This window comes from Chionomys nivalis, chromosome 3, assembly GCF_950005125.1.
Source record: "Chionomys nivalis chromosome 3, mChiNiv1.1, whole genome shotgun sequence".
Classification (NCBI taxonomy): Eukaryota; Metazoa; Chordata; class Mammalia; order Rodentia; family Cricetidae; genus Chionomys; species Chionomys nivalis.
In genome coordinates this window covers 96,080,580-96,098,701 of record NC_080088.1, presented here as the reverse complement: position 1 = coordinate 96,098,701, position 18,122 = coordinate 96,080,580, and the positions used below count along the sequence as shown (strand labels likewise).

The 18,122-nt window shown below is 47.2% G+C and overlaps 1 protein-coding gene and 1 long non-coding RNA gene across 2 annotated transcripts; both read right to left on the bottom strand.

The window, feature by feature from the left end:
• Nucleotides 1–581: 581 nt before the first annotated feature.
• Nucleotides 582–3,350, bottom strand: LOC130871843 (uncharacterized). Its single transcript, XR_009056858.1, has 3 exons — nucleotides 3,198–3,350; nucleotides 1,386–1,443; nucleotides 582–899 (listed from the first exon to the last, which is right to left on the bottom strand). It is a non-coding gene; the product is annotated as an uncharacterized LOC130871843 (long non-coding RNA).
• Nucleotides 3,351–4,417: 1,067 nt separating this feature from the next.
• On the bottom strand, nucleotides 4,418–18,122 carry LOC130871387 (paired immunoglobulin-like type 2 receptor beta-2). The gene is made up of 5 exons (XM_057764724.1): nucleotides 17,947–18,122; nucleotides 10,253–10,314; nucleotides 9,541–9,942; nucleotides 5,833–5,961; nucleotides 4,418–4,446 (listed from the first exon to the last, which is right to left on the bottom strand). Exons 1-5 carry the CDS (start codon nucleotides 18,120–18,122, stop codon nucleotides 4,418–4,420), a joined length of 798 nt encoding a protein of 265 aa, XP_057620707.1.

Below are 18,122 nucleotides of genomic sequence, written 5' to 3'. Positions count from 1 at the left end.
CTATGCCTCTGAATAGTGCCACTCCCTATGGACATATAGGGGCCAACTACAGCCACACTGCTACAGTGCCCATGCACCTCCTTTGTCTGTGAGAGCAACCTGGATTTCATTCTTATTGGTCAGTGTGGATGCTGTCGTTATGTCCCAGCATGCTCTTTGGTAGACGCTGATCCACTGACTCTCAAACTTTAAGTCAAACTTGTCTTGGGATGGAAGTCTTGGAGCATGGGAGACCCCAGAGGTCAGAATATCCACATGGTAGGAAATAAGGAAGGTGAGTGAGTGTAGATGGGCCTGTGAGGAAAGGAAGCCCAGCATGGGACCCAATCAAGCCATGGTCTGTCACCTGAAGAGGGGCATGGAGGGGCCTAGGTCTGTGGCTGAGATGTTAGTGTCCAGAGAGAACAGGAGAGAGGAACAGGGTTCTCATGCAGTGGTTCTCAGTGTGGACCTTGTTACCTGCTTCTCTCTGTGTCTTTGCTCCTGGACACAATCTGCTACTCTCTAAGGTCTCGTGTGTGTGTGTGTGTGGGGGGGGGCAGTGCTAAGAGAGACATGAGATCAAGTCTGGTGAGTAGGATATTTATTAAAAAGTGGACAGATAGGAAACAGTACAGTTGGGATCCCAGAACCAGAGAAGACAAATTGACTGGGTTCTGAGGAAAGGAAATCAGAGCGCACATGACAGAAGTGGGGTTCTCTTCTGTACCTGTCCAAGGATGGGATGTTTCACAGCACAGGCCTGCAGCCCTGCTCTCTGATTCCCAGGCCATGGTGAGGGAAGGGCTTGATATGCAGGATGTATGACCAGCAAATCCTACTTTGATGGAAACTCACCACCCTGGTGAGGGATGCTGGCCCCTGGTCCATTAGTTGGGGACTAGCAGACAGTGCTGTGCCTAAGGAGGAGAGGACAGTTTTCTGTAGTCAGTTTTCTACTTGCCCCACTTAGGTCCCCCAAATGAACAAAGGTCATTGGTCTTGGCTGCAGACACCTTCTCCCACGGAGCTCTCTCTGGGCTCCCCACTTTTCTTTTGTCCATTAAGATGTAATTTTCAAACACTTCATTAAAAATAAACTTTGAAAATGCTACGACCTTGATTTATCCCCTTGAAGAATCCACATTATTTTTTATGACATGGTCTCTTATTGGCTGGAACTCAGCAATTACACTAGACTAGCTGGACAGACAGCTCCACGATTCTGTCTATCACTTGCTTATCCAAAGAGGGATTACATATTTCAGTCACTCTCCTGGTTTACAGTTTGGGTTCTCCCAGTGAGACGCAGGTCCTCCTACCAATGTGCAAGGGTTTCTAACTCAACCATCTCTCTAGTTCCCTTGCATGCATCTCATAACAAACTTCCTCAAACAGCCACTCACCTGCTCCTTGGGATGACAGCTGCTCACCTGGCTGGGGTTTCAGCTTTAGTCTGCTGGCCTGTAGGAGAAGAGCCAGTGTCAGTGTGGCAGCCATGCTGATCCTTTGTCTGCCTCTTAGATGTTCTCTGTGTTTAACATTAGGGGCTCAGGGCAGCAAACAGCTCTGTAGCAGCCAATCAGGGACAGGACTGAGAGTCCCCAGGACCTGAGGCCAGTCCTCAGCTGTTCTTTTGCACAGCCAATCAGAGGACAGCTCTCCTGTCCATTGCCCCTTGTCCATGTCCTTCTCCCTTTGCTTCCTTCCCTGCCTTGAACTCATGTCTTCTCCCTGCTCTCCCTGCTCTGCACTCACCAGGCCTCCCTTTTGTCTCCCTGGAACCTGGCTCCCTGGCTGTCCCTGTGAATGCAGCTGCTGCTCCCTGCAGATTCAGTCTCAGGGTTCAAATCCCAGTCAGACTTCTGCTGCCCCCCAGACTGCTGCTCTCCAGTCTCACCTGCTCTTCTTATCCATTGCAGGGCTGAGCCCTTCTGAAAACCCAGGACTCCAAGTTTAAGTCTGAATTTCTGGGCTTTCCATTTCATTCCACTATCTGCTCATCTCTGCCCCTGTCCTGTAGTCTACTTACCATGGATTTAAGTCTGCTCTAAATCCAGTCCACACTTTATTTTTATTGTATGTGCATGTATCCAAGCTCTTGTGGAAGCCAGGCTGACATTCAACTTTCTATGTAGCTTTAGTTTAGCTTGAACTCTTAATTCCCCCAATGCTGGAATTATGGTGTCCCCTACTGTGTTCCCATATTTGTTTCTTAGAATCCTTTGGATTTTAGAAGACAAAACATTTGTCTTTACAAAAAAGCAGTTGGGATTTGAATAGGCACTTATTGACTTTTTAAACTGTTTCTCATTGTAAGGAGTTATTGTATAAAATTTTCCATTATGCAAATATTCTTACATATTTCAGTATTTTCCTACTTTTTATAAATTTATTTTGTGCAGTACATATATGTATGTGTAGATTTGAATACGTGCACACACATGTAGGTGGTAGAGGTATATCTTTGGGTATCATCCTGCAGGAGCTGTCCTCTATAGCTTTAGGGACAGCTCTGCCCTTGATTGGGGTTCACTGATTGGGCAAGCCTGGCAGCACAGTGAGCCTCATGGATCCTGTCATCTCTTTGTGTCCAGTATCTGCCAACATAGTCAACATTACCTGTGAATCCTGGAGATGGAACCCATGTTTTTGTGTTTGTAGGGCAAGCACTTTACCAACTGAGCCGTCTCCTGGCTGCTCTGTAATTTCTGCTGTGTGTTGTTTTTAGGGTACAAATCTTTCACCTCTCTTAGTGTAGGCTCTTCCCAGCCATTTTCTTATTACCCGTGGGTCTATTGAACACCATTGTTTAATTTCTGTGTTGATACCATATCCCCAACTCATGCAGTTCTCTCTTTTCACGGTCTCACCTCCTGTGAGATGCTGTCTCTGAAGGCTGCTCTACCTCAGACCTTGTTTAGCAGCCACAGCTCTTTCCAAATGCGCAGGTAGCCCCTGGGGCTAAGCAACTACTCGGCTGTTGGTCTTTCCATTCAGTTAGTCACTGTTGGACGGCAGCCATAAGTCATTCCAATAAATTCCCATATATTCATTATATATTAAAAATATATTTCACTATATATTTATACATATACTCATTCCATAAATTCTGTGACTCTAGAGAACCCTGACTAATACATTTACCAATCTCCATGTCCCACAACTGAGAAAACTCAGAGGTAAGCTCAGGTGAGAACCTGTCGTGGACCACTCACCTTTTCTTCCACCAGAGGAAGATCAGCATCACATAGACGGGGGTTATGAGCACAGCCGTGGCCACCACCACCCCAATAATGGCTCCTAGGTTCACAAGAGAAGGATTCCTCTGGCCCTCTGTGTCCTCCAGTCCAGCTGTGGTGACTGCAGAGGTGACGATGGAGGGGCTCTGCACGGTGGTGCTGACTGCTGGGGAGAGATGAGGAGTGAGCAGATCCTCTCTGGATGAGGAGGGATGGGATGAGTATCACATCTTGTCTCCTCTGTGGGAGGTGGGATGGGGAGCAGCTGTTAGAAGTTCACAGAGGGGAACACATGCTGAAGGCTGAGACTCCAGGAGAGCAAGCTCAGTGCACACCCTCCCCCTCTCCTGGCTGTGTGTCCTCAGATTACATTTAGTCACAGATAATTAAGCTATAGAAACACACACAGTTGTTTTGGTCATAAATGCATGGAACTATCAGATGTCTCAGTTTGTATCGTGATTGCTCTCATGAAATTTAGACCCCGAGTTTGATCCCTAGAATCCATTTGAAGAGCCTGGTGAGCTGGGTATGACTTTTAATCTTAGCCCTAGATGCAGAGGCAGGCAGATCTATGTGAGTTAAAGCCAGCCTGTCTATGTATATTTAGTTCCACACCAAACCAGAGTTGAGTGAGTTGTGTCCCAGTAAAAGGAGGCGGAGAAACGCATGTCCCTGGGGCTCACTGGTTAGCCAGCCTAGTCTATTTGGCAAACTTGAAGCTAGTGAGAGACCCTGTCTCAGAAAATAAGGGAACAGCTCCTGAATGTTTCCTCTAGCCTCTGACTGCATAAAGAATTGTCAATGCTTGGGGAGCAGAAGCCAGGAGCAAATGCAGTCCTGGAAGCCAACCCAGTCCTGAGACACTGTGGATCAGTATTGAGCCAGCAACTTGACTCAGAGTTAGCGATCTCCATCAGAACCAGAGTGGGACAGAACTAGAGTGGGAAAGAACCAGAGTGGGACAGAACCAGCTACCTAGGACAGAAAGCAAATAGCTCCATCTGGAGAAGAAGCCAGAAGTAAATCCAGTCTCCGGAGCCAACCCAGTCCTGGGACACTGGTGGATCAGAATTGAGCCAGTGACCAGATCCAGAGTCAGTGATCTTCACTACAACAGGTTCGACTCCAAGCCAGGGACTTCTGCAGGAGGGGATCCAGACCAGGATTTACAGAAACTAGGCAAAGCTATCAACCTAGGCCAAAGTAGGCCCGAGACAGGAAACTGCAAGAGAACAGAGTAAAGCACAGGAGCGCTGAGCTATGTCCAGGAAGACCAAGTAACCAACAGGGTAACTAGAACTGTGACACTGACTGTACCACGAGGAACAACAATCTGAGATTTGGATTCACTGATACCTACAAGATTGTTCAACAGAATCTTAGACAGCCTCAACCACACCTATTAGAGGAAAAAAAATGAATAGAAAAGTAAGATTACATGCTACACCCCAAAGAGGAACACAATACCAGTAAAACCTAAAGACCCTTCAACAGCAAGACCTGAACAATCAAAAATGGATGAACCAGAATAAGATGACCTAAAAAATAACTTCAAGAGAATGTTTGAAATTTTTAGAGATGAAATGAGAAATTCTCTTAAAGAAATTGAGGAAAAGACAAATAAAAAATTGGAAGATTCACCAAATCACTTAAAGAAACCCCAAAAAATAAATCAAACTTATAAAAGAAACAATTCAGGACTTGAAAACTGAAATAGAAACAATAAAGAAAACAGAAGCTGAAGAAATTATAGAACCAAAAATCATGAGAAAAAGAGTAGGAACCACAGTGAACAGCAGAATATAAGAGATGGAAGAGAGAATCTCAAGTGCTGAAAATGCAATAGAGGAAATAGACTTCATCAGTTAAAGAAAGCATTCAATCTAACAAAAGCTTCACCCAAAATATCTAGGAAATATGGGACACCATTAAAATGACAAATCTTAGAATAATAGGTATAGAAGAAGGAGAAGAAATTCAACTCAAAGGCACAGAAATTTATTTAACAAAATCATAGAAGAAAACTTTCCCTACCTAAAGAAAGATATGCTTATGAAGATACGAGAAGCTTACATAACACCAAATAGACTGGATCCAAAAATAAAGTCTTTTCGTCACATAATAATCAAAACACTAAACATACAGAGTAAAGAAAGAATATTAAGTGCTGCAAAGGAAAAAGGCCAGTAACATATAAAGGTAGACCGATCAGAATTACACCTGATTTCTCATTGGAGATGATGAAAGTCAGAAGGTCATGGTCAAGCTTTATACAGACATGAAGAGACAACAGATGCCAGCCCAGACTACTACACCCAGCAAAACTGTCAATCATCATAAAATGAGAAAACAAGATATTCCATGACAAATCTAGATTTCACCAATATCTAGCCACAAATCCAGCCCTACACAAAATACTAGAAGGAAACTCCAAACCAAGGAAGATGGCTACACCAACAAAAACACAGGCAATTGATGATCTCATTACAGCAAATCCTGAAGAAGAAAAAAATGCACAAATTAACATCACCAACAATGAAAACTAAATTAACAGGAGATAGCAACCACTGGTCATTAATATCACTTAATGTAAATGGACTCAACTCACCCACCCCAAATCTGATTCCCAGATGCAGGGTCTGATTTTCTACGCTCATCTGACCTTCTGTGGCCATGAGGATATTTTTGGTGTGTGCAGAAGTTGCAGGGGTGGGACTTGGAGCCATGGTCCTGGGGGCTGGGAAGAGATAAAGGAAGTCAGCATGAACTTCTCCAGTAGGAGTGAAGATTCTAGAGATGCCTCTGCAGCACTATTTGCCGTCAGACACTGAAGCAATGGATTCCAAGGAACTGGAGACATCCAAGGAGTCTCAACCTGGGAGAAGGAAAGGCAAAGCTTGGAGCCAGCCAGTAAAGAACTGATCTCCCAGAAAGAGAGTTCACACAGTTCTGACAACTCCTCAGATGACCTTGCAGGAGAGAATGGAGACAGAGGATGATGGCTCCCTGTGGGCGGGGCCACACCAGAACTGGGACTGCTTAGCTGTGCCTATGTCTTGTCTTCTGTTTAGGCCTAAACCTCAGGTCACGATGTGTCAAATCCCAAATATGGAGTTGGGGGTTTTCACTGGACCTCCTTGTTTCTCCTCCCAATCTGGTCAAGCTGAGTTCTGGAAGCCGTGACATCATACAGAATTGCCCAGTCATCTTTTCAGGAGCGACTTATCAGAACTAAGGGGTCCCCTAAGGGCTAAACCCAAAGGCCAGGCTTTTGGCGTTCTTGCTTTGTGAATAAAGTGGCCATCTTTTGCTATAGATTTTTACTGTAGCTGGCTTCCCTTCTGTTACATATTTGGGAATAAATTCCCTAGTTCAGAACAGTTTCCCACTGCCAGGGCATGTTCCTCTCTCGTTGGTAAGCACAGAGATCTGCCTTCCTGCAATTATCTTTATCAGCAGGCATCTGGTCAGGGATTAGAATCCAGATATAGAGCCTCACCTATGCGTTATCGGTGAGCGAGGTTCAGAGCCCCATATCCCACACATGTAGTGATGAGGCGAGCAGGCCTGCTTTTCATCCCGCCTGGTTCCCGCATGGCTAGCTTAACACCTGAAATAACAACACACAAACTGTATTCTTTTAAACACTGCCTGGCCCATTATATCTAGCTTCTTCTAGGCTAAATCTCATATCTTGCTTAACCCATTTCTAATAATCTGTGTAGCACCACGAGGTGGTGGCTTACCGGAAAAGATTCAGCATGTCTGACCTGGCAGCTGGATCCATGGCATCTGCCCTAGGCGTCTGCCTCATTGCCTTCTTCCCAGCATCCTGTTCTGTTTACTCCGCCTACCTAATTTTCTGTCCTATCAAAGGGCCAAGGCAGTTTCTTCATTAACTATGTGTTATGAAAGTAACACATAGACAGATGACCCTCCTCCATCACACACAGACTATTGGCATTGCTCTTGGCTGTCCACCACAGCTAGATGGTAAGAACCTATTGCTGAAGACGCTGCTTGTTTTTGATGTAGACATGAAAATACATTGTAAATTGTATGAAATATTTAATCAAATACTACTAAAATATTTTTGCTGTTTGTTTTATGTGTGTATGTAGTATGTGTCTGCTGAGTGTACATACATTCACCTATACACACAAGCACATGAGCACACACACACACACACACGTAGGATAGAGATGTACACATGAATATGCATGTGGGGACAGAGGAGGCTTCAGTGTCCTCTTCAACATTCTCCATCTATTCCTCAGGGGCAGCTTCTTCTATGAAATGGGGGCTCAAGTATCAGCTAGACTGAAAGCCGACAAACTCTGCAATCCTCCTGCCTCTATCTCCTTGGTGTCACAGCATATACAGGGACACGCAGCTTCCTCAGTGGGTGATGGGATTTGAACTTTGGTCCTCTTAACATTTATTTGTAGATGGAGTCCATGTAGCCCAGACTGGCCTTGAACTTGCTGTGTAGCTAATGACCTTAGACTCCTGATCTCTTCGCCTTCAGCCTCCACTGGGATCACAGGTTTGCACCTCCCCACTTAAAAAATCAGTTCTTATCTCACTGGTGGAGCACACCTCTAATCCCAGCATTCGAGAGGCAGAGACCGGCAGATCTCTGTGTGTTCAAGGTCTGTGTAGTCTACATAGCAAGTTCTGGGTCAGCTAGGGCTACATAGTGAGACCCTGCCTCAGGTATAAATGTATGTAATGTACGATATATCATTTGAACTCAGCAATATGTGGTCCAGTGGCTTACAGCACATTCATTTTGTAGAGCCAGAGCAGCCATCATTACTATTCAGTTCCAGAATTTTTTTATATAAAAAATTTTGTTTGTTGCCCTAATCTTAACAGGGAGCGTAGGGAAACGTGTATATATCTATACTTATATACTACCTTCTTTCCCAGAACCTCCCAAAATAACAAAACAAAAAACAAAGTTGTTGGAAATGTCAGGGTTGAGTAATGAGAGAGAAAGAGTCTATCGGCCACTGTCATGGATAAGGTTAGAGTCACTAAGGAAGTGCAGTCCCAAGAGGAGAAAAGGCAGGTCAGCAACTGCGGAGATGGCTCCGTCCAGAAAGCACTTGCCCTGTGCTCTGGTTAGTTATTGTGTCGATGTGACACAGCTGTAGTTATCTGGTAAGGGGACCTCAGCTGAGAAAATGCCTCCATCAGATTGCCCATAGGAAGGTCTACAGGACTTTTTCTTGATTTGATTGATGTGGGAGGGCACAGCTCACTGTGGGTGGTGCCATGTGTGGGCTGGTGGTCCTGGATGCTGTAATCAAAGCAGGCTGAGCAAGTTCAGAAAGCAGCCCTCCTCCATGGCTTCTGTTTCAGTTCCTACTTCCAGGTTCCTACCTTAGGTGTTCCTTCCTGAGGTATTACACACTTTCTTTGTATGACAAGCCATGTGATCACCTGTAACCTCAACACCATGGGAGATGGGGACAAGAGGATCGATGCAGCTTCATAGCCCTTCAGCCTAGCCCAGAACAGTGAGCTCCAAATTCAGTGAGAGACCCTGCCTCAAGGGAATAAAGTTGGTCTTACTAGAGGAGGATTCCCAGTGCCTCACTCTGGCCTTCCCAAGCACAAAAATGTGGTATATGTATATACACACACAAACATACAAGACACACATGCACACACATACATATATGCTTACATTATATTTACATGCTCTACAAAATCAAGATAGAAGGGAGGCAAACAATAGAGTGAACTCCAGCAGAGGTCATGTGTCTATAGTTGAGAGACGCTTGGAGGTAAAGGGTCCTTGTGGGGTCTGTTGGTCACCAGCATGACCTGGGGCAGGGGTTGAATTCTGCTGGTCTCCATGTCTCTCTCTGTATAATGACCATGAGAGTGCCCAGCAGTGGTGACAGGTGGCTGGGGCAATGCCCAAACAGTGACTAGGCTGGGCCTGAGTGCACTCTGTGTGGAAGCTGAAGTCACAGCTGCCACGGAGGAGGTGAAGCCACCAGAAGCCCTGATCATGGTGAGAACGTGAGGGAGAAGAGAGAAATGAGGGAGGGGAAAAAGAAACTGGGGCAGGGACCCAGAGGAGGAGGGGTATACATGGGGGCCAGAAGGCACCTTCTGTGGAGGGCACAATGAGGGGGCAGCTTTGAGAGAGATGCTAAGGCTTGCAGGTGATTATGAGGAAAAAGAAAGGTAGAGCTCTGGAGAGTGGATAGAACACACCAGATGAATCTGGGAAAGGATCAGACTTGTAAGATCTCTAATGACATCTATGGTATAAAAAAGCCAGTAACACAGAGCTGACCTGGGATGTGCTTCCTAGGGATGATGGTGAGTTGGGTCCAACCAATTGACTGCCACTGCTCTATGCCATGTTTCGTGTTCAGATGAACTCGGCAGAAGTATGGGTTCTGATCCTTCTCCTTCAAGTCCAGGATTCTGAGGACTCCAGATGTCTGAGGCTGTGTCCAGTTCAGGATGAGCCGGCCCTTGAAATGCTCATGGATGAAACCCGAGGAGGAGTTGTAGATAAATTCTCCATGGTAGTGCATCCATCTCCAGAGAATCCTCATCTGTGGATCCGGTGCCAACTCCCAGGGGAAGTAGAAGGAGAAGGGGATCTCGATGTAGCCGCCCTGGACACCAGAGAGGAGTGCTGGTTGGTTGACACCAAAGGATCTTTCTCTGTTGAATCCTGCTGGGTTCCCTGGGAAGGATGGGGAAGAATCTGAAACCACTGCAGGGGATGGAAAGGACAACCCAGAGCTTCCGGAGTCTTCACCACAGGCAGGAGTAGAACTCGGGGAAGGACTTTCCCCATGTCCCACTGTTCAATATGGGACAGGATAGACAGGAAGAGTTGAGCTGGACCCACTCTGAAGTTGAGCTCTCTCTTGTGACTCAGAGTTCAGGCTGGTTCCTCTAGCAGTCACCTGTCCACAGGACAGCCCACTCTTCCCAGCTCCACTCCCCCCTCCTGTGGTTAAATCTCCAGGAGTTAGGTTCCCACCACTCACCAGTTTGCAGGCATGCTGCTGGGAGCAGCAGAAGCAGGACCGAAGCCATGTCAGAAATCCCTCTAGGAAGTGAGAACAGCGGAGCCTTCAGACAGTGGAGGAGGCCCCGTAAAGGAACTCTGGGTTCTCAGGAGTCAGTAAAGAATCAGGATAAAGTGACCGACTTTCCCTGGTCCTTCTCATGTGGAGGACTGAGTGGGGGAAGGACCTCCCATTGTCCACCTACTTACGGCCAGCAACTTCCGTTATCATTCTGGCTTCTTCTTTCCCACATTACAGAAGATCCACCCTTGTGGTCACTGAGAAGATGACTGCGCCCTTAGCCCAGCCCCCATTTTTGGCTGTAAGATGCAGCCTTGACCTCTGCATGCCGGGCTCTCCTCTCTTCCACCTTAACCTCCTGTCTCATCCAGTCTTTCCCATTCCCTATGCAGCCTGCAATCACTGTTTCCTCAGCTTCCATTTCCTCCACTCTTGCCCTCCCCTCAGTCTGTTTCTATGTCTCCCTTCATGCTGATTGTCTGTCTGTCTCTTCTCCTCTCCTCTCCTCTCCTCTCCTCTCCTCTCCTCTCCTCTCCTCTCCTCTCCTCTCCTCTCCTCTCCTCTCCTCTCCTCTCCTCTCCTCTTCTCTCTCTCTCTCTCTCTCTCTCTCTCTCTCTCTCTCTCTCTCTCTCTCTCTCTCTCTCACAATCACAGTTAAGGGAATGATCAATTTCTGCTCACCAGACGCAACGAGGAAGGAGGTGATGAGGAAACACATTCAGTCCCAGCCCTAGCTTGGTGCCCCCACCATCGTCTGTTATTTGCACTCTTGCTGCCTGTCAGGGACTCCTCACAGCGGCCCTGGAAAACTAACGCCCAGTGGACACTCTCGCCCTGGCGCTCGCTGTTGCCTACTCTGTAACCTCCCTGTGATTCCTTTTAAGTTATAGACTTGTCTTCCTCACCTCGACAGCGACTCCAGAGCTACTCCAGTTTCTGAAGGACACTTTTTGCCTCCTACAACCCTTAACGCACACTCAGAGGAGGAAATCAAGGGTCAGAGAAGCCTGGCACATGTCACATGACTGGCACACAGCAGGTGACTGGACTTCAGTCCCATTGAGTTCTCCTAGTCTCACTCTCCACACTGACTTCCGTCTGCCTGCTCTGTGCAGCCTCTGAACTCCCCTCAAGGGCACAGATCTGCGGCTGGGCTCCAGGGAGGCTGTCCCCACAGAACACTCCAGTGATTCCTTCTAGCTGTGGCTGTTCTAGAACCTTCTTTGAATGCAGTGGGCAAAAACGGTTCAGAGCAGCAATGTGTCAGCCATGACATATTGCCTGGGACATCTCTGAGAGTGGACACAGCTGGTCCTTGAATAGTTGAGTCGTGAGATGTGGGGCAGTGGCTGTGGTGTCCAAAGGGCTGGTTCTTTGGAGGTCATCCCACCCTTCCCCATGACAAGGTGCCAGCAGTTCCCTGAACGGCAGGAAGATGTGATTGTACCAGAGGAAGTGACATCATTCTCTCTGAATGACATGTGCAGAGGCGACTTCCCATTTCCTTAGATTTCCTGGCACTGATTGCCTTCTCCATGCTCCCTCAGGTGGCTATGCAGCCACCTCTGTCATGTCTGCATTCTCTGCCTTCCTCACCCCTTGCTAAGTCTCTAAAGGAAGGACTGGGCCTAATGAGCTTGCCATGTGCCAGCTGCTGGTCTCCAGCATTTTACACAACAGACTCTGGTTGGTCCCTCAGGATCCCAGCTGTCCCTGTGCTCAACCTCACGGCTGCCACCTGCTGGCCACTCAACCCCAAGTCATGAACTCTGTTCTAATTTCAAATCCTGGACTCAGTTGGATCCCACAGGGACCCTGCTGTGGGACGATTTCTGTCCAGCAGGCTGTAATCAGTCTCCTACAGTGACAACTGCATTTCCCCCAATAGCAGTGACTGGGCCCTGAAGCCATGATGCTTTCACAGGGAAGGGGCACGTTCTGTGGAAGAGCAGCCTGGGGGCTGTCCAGTGCACACATGGGGCTTTTACATACATGTGACCATGGGAGTGTCAGACTTCAGTGTTAGAACCTGGCTGCTGCTCAGGCTATAGCACAAGTGTGCCCTGCTCCCACAGAATAAATAAGTGTAATTTTAAAAGCTAAAACATAAAGTGGGCTAGGCATGATGGTGCATGCCTTTAATTCCAGCTTTGGGGAGACAGAGGCAGACTTAGAGGCAAACATGAGTGGATCTCAGTGAGTTTGAGGCTGTCCTGGTCTATATATCAAGTTCCACGCCAGCAATGGCTGTATAGATTTTGTCTCTTAAAAACCAAAACAAACAAACAAAGAAAAAATCCAAAGTGAAATGTGTTCTGAGTAGTAACACCTGAGTTTGTCCGCTGGCCTCCACAGAGGGGAGCTCACACATGCACACATGTGCAGCTGAATACAGACACAGACACGTCATACAGGGAGATACCCATAGCTGATGTGCCCCACATGTCTACCCAGTCCTCATCCTGAGTAAACATGGCCTCCCGAGGTCAGCCTCTGTGACTCTCAGACTCCAGTTCCTGATCGTGTCCCTGGCATTCAGACCCTGATTTTATACCCAGCTGTGTTTTCCCATGACAGTGATAGCAGAGAATAGACTCAACTCTTCCTACTTCTGCCAGAACCATCCAATTTCAGAAACTTCCCTCAAATAACACAGTGAAGGGCAGATGGGCCCCACCCCAGCAGATAACTCATAGATAAAAACTGTCCATCTATCCACCCATGTGTCACACCATCCACTCTCCCACTCCTTGAGTTTTTATCCCCACTGGCATCTAAGAGGACCCAGAAGAAACCCAGAGTAGTTGCCCAGATTGGGTCCTGAGAGAGTCGAGGGGATGCTAAAGAGAGGGTGGAAGATGATGACCTGTGGTGTAGACAGGACACTCAGGCTGCATTAGGACTTTATAGTAGCACATTTGCCCCGCCCCCATCTGACCTCTTTCTCCCCTTAATGACATCAACATCTGTCATATGCTCTCCAACCTCAGTGTGAGGAGCCCCAAGAAGAGACTCTACACCGTGTCCTACAAGTCTAGAGAGTGGCGTGGTGACCACATCAGCCACCTACTCCTCTGAATGATGTCTTCCAGATTCTGCAGATAGCCATTGCAGAGGAAGGAACTCACATGTCATTGGGTTTGAGGTCACAGAAACTGAGAAACTCTCAATTTCCTGTTCAACTTTCTATATTGCTTAAGTGAACTATTAATAGTCAAAAATTTATTTTAGTGAATCAAAGAAAAACTGTTTCTTTAGATTCTCTTGTCTTCAAGTTCTCTGTCTTCATGCAAACTGAACTAATGGTTGGACTGCCTCCATGACCTCTCTTTACTGTTTGGGTTTGGTTAGCTTTGGTTTGTTGGTTTCAAAACAAAGTCTATGTAACCTAGACTGGATTGAGAATCTATAGGTACTAAAAATAGCTTCCAATTCATTATCTTGCAATCTCTACTCTCAATCATTGAGATTACATGATTATGCCACCATGCCCCGATTCCTCTAGTATTTTTTGTTACTGAATGGCTTTGGCTGGGGAACACAAATCCTAAAGAGTCGTAGCCTGGCTAGACCCCATGTCTGCTGCCATTCCTACAATCATGCTCCCTGCACACTGAGGGAATTTTATGTAAATTATGTTGAGAATGCTGGTTCTGTGTAAGCCTTTTGTGGACCCCTTTATTGTTCCTCCTTTTTGAACAAGACCATTGGAGTAACATGCATGAATCCCCTTCTCTGTGCCCAGCTGCCTGGAGGGAGGTGATGGTGAATTAACCATACTGTAGATAACTGGGCAGATGGTCATCATGGCAGCCTGTCTGTGTGAACACCTCAGGGATGCTCAGGGGAGACACCATCCCAGCTGCTAAGATCACTGACTACAGCTGCTGCTGAGTTGAACCTCGGAGACTTGAATCCAGTTACCCCACAGCAGACATCTCACAGCTGCCCCAGGAGACTCTACTTTAGTCATGAGAAGCCTTGGTGACTTCTCCATCACCCCTCCTAGCTTCAGCTAGTCACATGGGGATGGGACAGTTTTCCAATGACTCAGCAAAGGTCCCTGCTTGATACACATTCAAGGCTTGTCATTGATGGAATAAGAGCTGCATCTATGCAGGACTGTGATTGGTGGATCTGAATCGTGCATGCCTGTCTTAGGGTTTCTATTGCTGTTAAGATACACCATGAGCATAGCAACTCTTATAAAGGAAATAATTTGGGGTGGTTTACAGTTTCTGGGATTTAGTTCATTATCTTGAAGGTGGGACATGGTAGCATGCAGGCAGATGTGGTGCTGGAAAAGGAGCTGAGACTTCTCCACCTGAATCCACAGGTAACATGAAGACAACAGTATTTCTGGTAAGTGCATCCTGAGCATAGGACCTAAAACCACCCCCTCAATGACTCACTTCCTCCAACAAGGCCACACCTACTCCAACAAAGCTATGCCTCCTAATAGTGCCACTCCCTATGGGCGTATGGGGGCCAACTACAGCCACACTGCCAAATGCCCATGCACCTCTTCTGGCTGTGAAAGCAGCCTGGATTTCATCCTTAATGGTCACTGTGAATGCTGTCCTCATGTCCCAGCACACTCTCTGGTAGAAGCTGACCCACTGACAATCAAATGTTAAGACAGACTGGACTTAGGAAGGAAGTCTTGTAGTAGGAGCTGCGGGCTGTGTTCCTGCCACCTGGCTCCCGGCCGCCTGGCTAGCTTATTCCCCCGAAATAATTACACAGAAACTGCATTCTTTTCTTTTTTTTTCTTTTTTTTTTTTTTTTTGTTTTTTCGAGACAGGGTTTCTCTGTGGTTTTGGAGCCTGTCCTGGAACTAGCTCTTGTAGACCAGGCTGGTCTCGAACTCACAGAGATCCGCCTGCCTCTGCCTCCCGAGTGCTGGGATTAAAGGCGTGCGCCACCACCGCCCGGCTACTGCATTCTTTTAAACACTGCTTGGCCCATTAGTTCTAGCCTCTTAATGGCTAATTCTCACATCTTGCCTAACCCATATTTAGTAATCTGTGTAGCACCAGTCTTACCGAGAAAGATTCAGCATGTCTGATTGGCGGCTTGCTTCATCCCGTAGGCTCCTGAGAGGAGAGGCATGGCATCTGCCTCACTTCCTCCCAGGAATCTGTTCTGTTTACTCCGCCTACCTAATTTTCTGACCTATCAAGGGCCAAGGCAGTTTCTTTATTAACCAGTGAAATTAACTCCTCCATCAAAGTCTTGTCCTAGGGGAGACCCCAGAGGTGAGAACATCCACATGGCAGGAAATAAGGAAAGCGGGTGCTTGTAGATGGGCCTGTTAGAGAATGTAGCCCAACCTGCCAACCAGTCAAACCATGGTCTGTCCCCTCTGGAGGAGTGTGGAACCATCTGGGGTGTGGCTGAGATTTCAGTGTCCAGGGAGAATGGGGAGAGGAACAGGGTTCTCATGTAGTGGTTCTCAGTGTGGACCATGGTCCCTGCCTCTCTCAGTGTCGCTGCTCATGGACACAATCTGCTGTTCTCTAAGGTCTCACATGGGGTGGTAAGAGAGACAGGATATGCATTGCTGGGAGGAAGATATTTATTAAAAATATTATTAACTCCATGGACAGATAGGTAACAGCAAAGTTGGGATCTCAGGACCAGAGACAGACAAATTGACTGAGTTCTGAGGAAAGAAAATCAGAGCGCACATGGCAGAAGTGGGGTTCTCTTCTTGTTCCTGTCCATGAACGGATGTTTCACAGCATAGGCCTGCAGCCCTGCTCTCTGATTCCCAGGCCGTGGTGAGGGAAGGGCTTGAGATGCAGGAAGTGTGACCAGCAAACCCTACTTTGATGGAAACTCACCACCCTGGTGAGGGATGCTGGCTCATGGATTTCCGTTAGTTGGGGACTAGCAGACAGTGCTGTGCCTAAGGAGGAGAGGACAGTTTTCTGTAGTCAGTTTTCTACTTGCCCCACTTAGGTCCCCCAAATGAACAAAGGTCATTGGTCTTGGCTGCAGACATCTTCTCCCACGGAGCTCTCTCTGTGCTTTTCACTTTTCTTTTTTCCATTAATATGCAATTTTCAAATCCTTCATTTAAAGTAAACTTAAAAAATGCCACGACCATGATTTATCCCCTTGAAGAATCCACATTATTTTTTATGACATGGTCTCTCATTGCATGGAACTCAGCAATTATGTTAGACTAGCTGGACAGACAGCTCCACGACTCTGGTTGTCACTTGCTTGTCCAGACTGGGATTCCATATTTCTGTCACTCCCCTGGTTTACAGTGTGGGTGCTCCCATTCAGACCTAGGTCCTCCTGCCCGTGTGCAATGGTTTCTAACTCAGATCATCTCTCTAGCTCCCTTGCACCCCTCTCATAACAAACTTCCTCAAACAGCCCCTCACCTGCTCCTTGGAATGACAGCCGCTAACCTGGCTGGGGTTTCAGCTTTAGTCTGCTGGCCTGTAGGAAAAGAGCCAGTGTCAGTGTGGCAGCCATGCTGATCCTCTGTCTGCCTCTCAGCTGTTCTCTGTGTTCAGACAACATTAGGGGTCCAGGGCAGCAAACAGCTCTGTAGCAGCCAATCAAGCACAGTTCTGAGAGTCCCCGGGGCTTGAGGCCCTTCCTCAGGTGTTCTTCTGCACAGCACAGCCAATCAAAGGACAGCTCTCCTGTCCACTGCCCCTTGTCTTTGTTCTTTCTCCCTTTGCTTCCTTCCCCTGCCTTGAACTCATGTCCCTTTCCTGCTTTCCTGCTTTGCACTCACCAGGCCTCCTTTTTGTGTCCCTGGAACCTGGATCCCTGGCTTCCCTGTGAGTTCAGCTACTGCCCCCTGCAGATTCAATCTTAGGGTTTGAATGGCAGTCAGACTTCTGCTGCATCCGAGATGCCTGCTCTCCACCTCTCAACTGCTCTTCTTATCCATTGCAGGGCCGACTCTGCATATTCAAGACTATATTTCTGGGTTTTCCAAAACACTCCACTATCTGTTCATCTCTGCTCCTGTCCTGTGTTCATCTACACTTGATCCTCTAATTTCCAGTTAAGACTCTAACAAAGTAAGTACAGATTCAGTCCTGGCTGAGTCCCGCCTGTTTTCTATCCTTCTGTTCTCTGCCCTGCAAATGTTTACCATGCTGGCTGTTCTTGGCTGTCAATTGGACTGCATTTGGAATGAACTATAATCTAGAAATGGAGGTCACGCTTGTGATCTGGATCTTGAAGGAGGATGACAGCATGGCCTTGATCCAGACCGTGAGACTAAAAGGCACATTGTCTGTTGGAAACCGGTGTAAGGGCAATGGAAGAAGGCAGTGTGTTCTTCGCCTGCTTGCCTTCACCTCTGTCACACATCCATTTCCGTCTTTGAAATCCCGGCAGAGCAGCTGAGACACCCAGCCTTGTGGGACGGAGCAGCTACTGTATTCTTGGTCTTTCCCTTCACAACTAGTCATTGCTGGACAACAGCCTATAAGTCATTCCAAAAAATTCCTATATGTTCAGAAATATATTGAATTATATATTCATATACCCATATATTTATTCCATAAGTTCCATGACTCTACAGACCTGACTAAAACATTTGCCTTTCTCCAGGTCACACAGCAGAAGAAACTCACATGGGAAGATTGGGTGAGAGCCTGTCCTGGACCACTGACCTTTTCTTCCACCAGAGGAAGATCAGCATCACATAGACGGGGGTTATGAGCACAGCCGTGGCCACCACCACCCCAATCATGGCTCCCATGTTCACAAGTGAAGGATTCCTCTGGTCCTCTGTGTCTTCCAGTCCAGCCGTGGTGACTGCAGAGGTGACGATGGAGGGGCTCTGCAT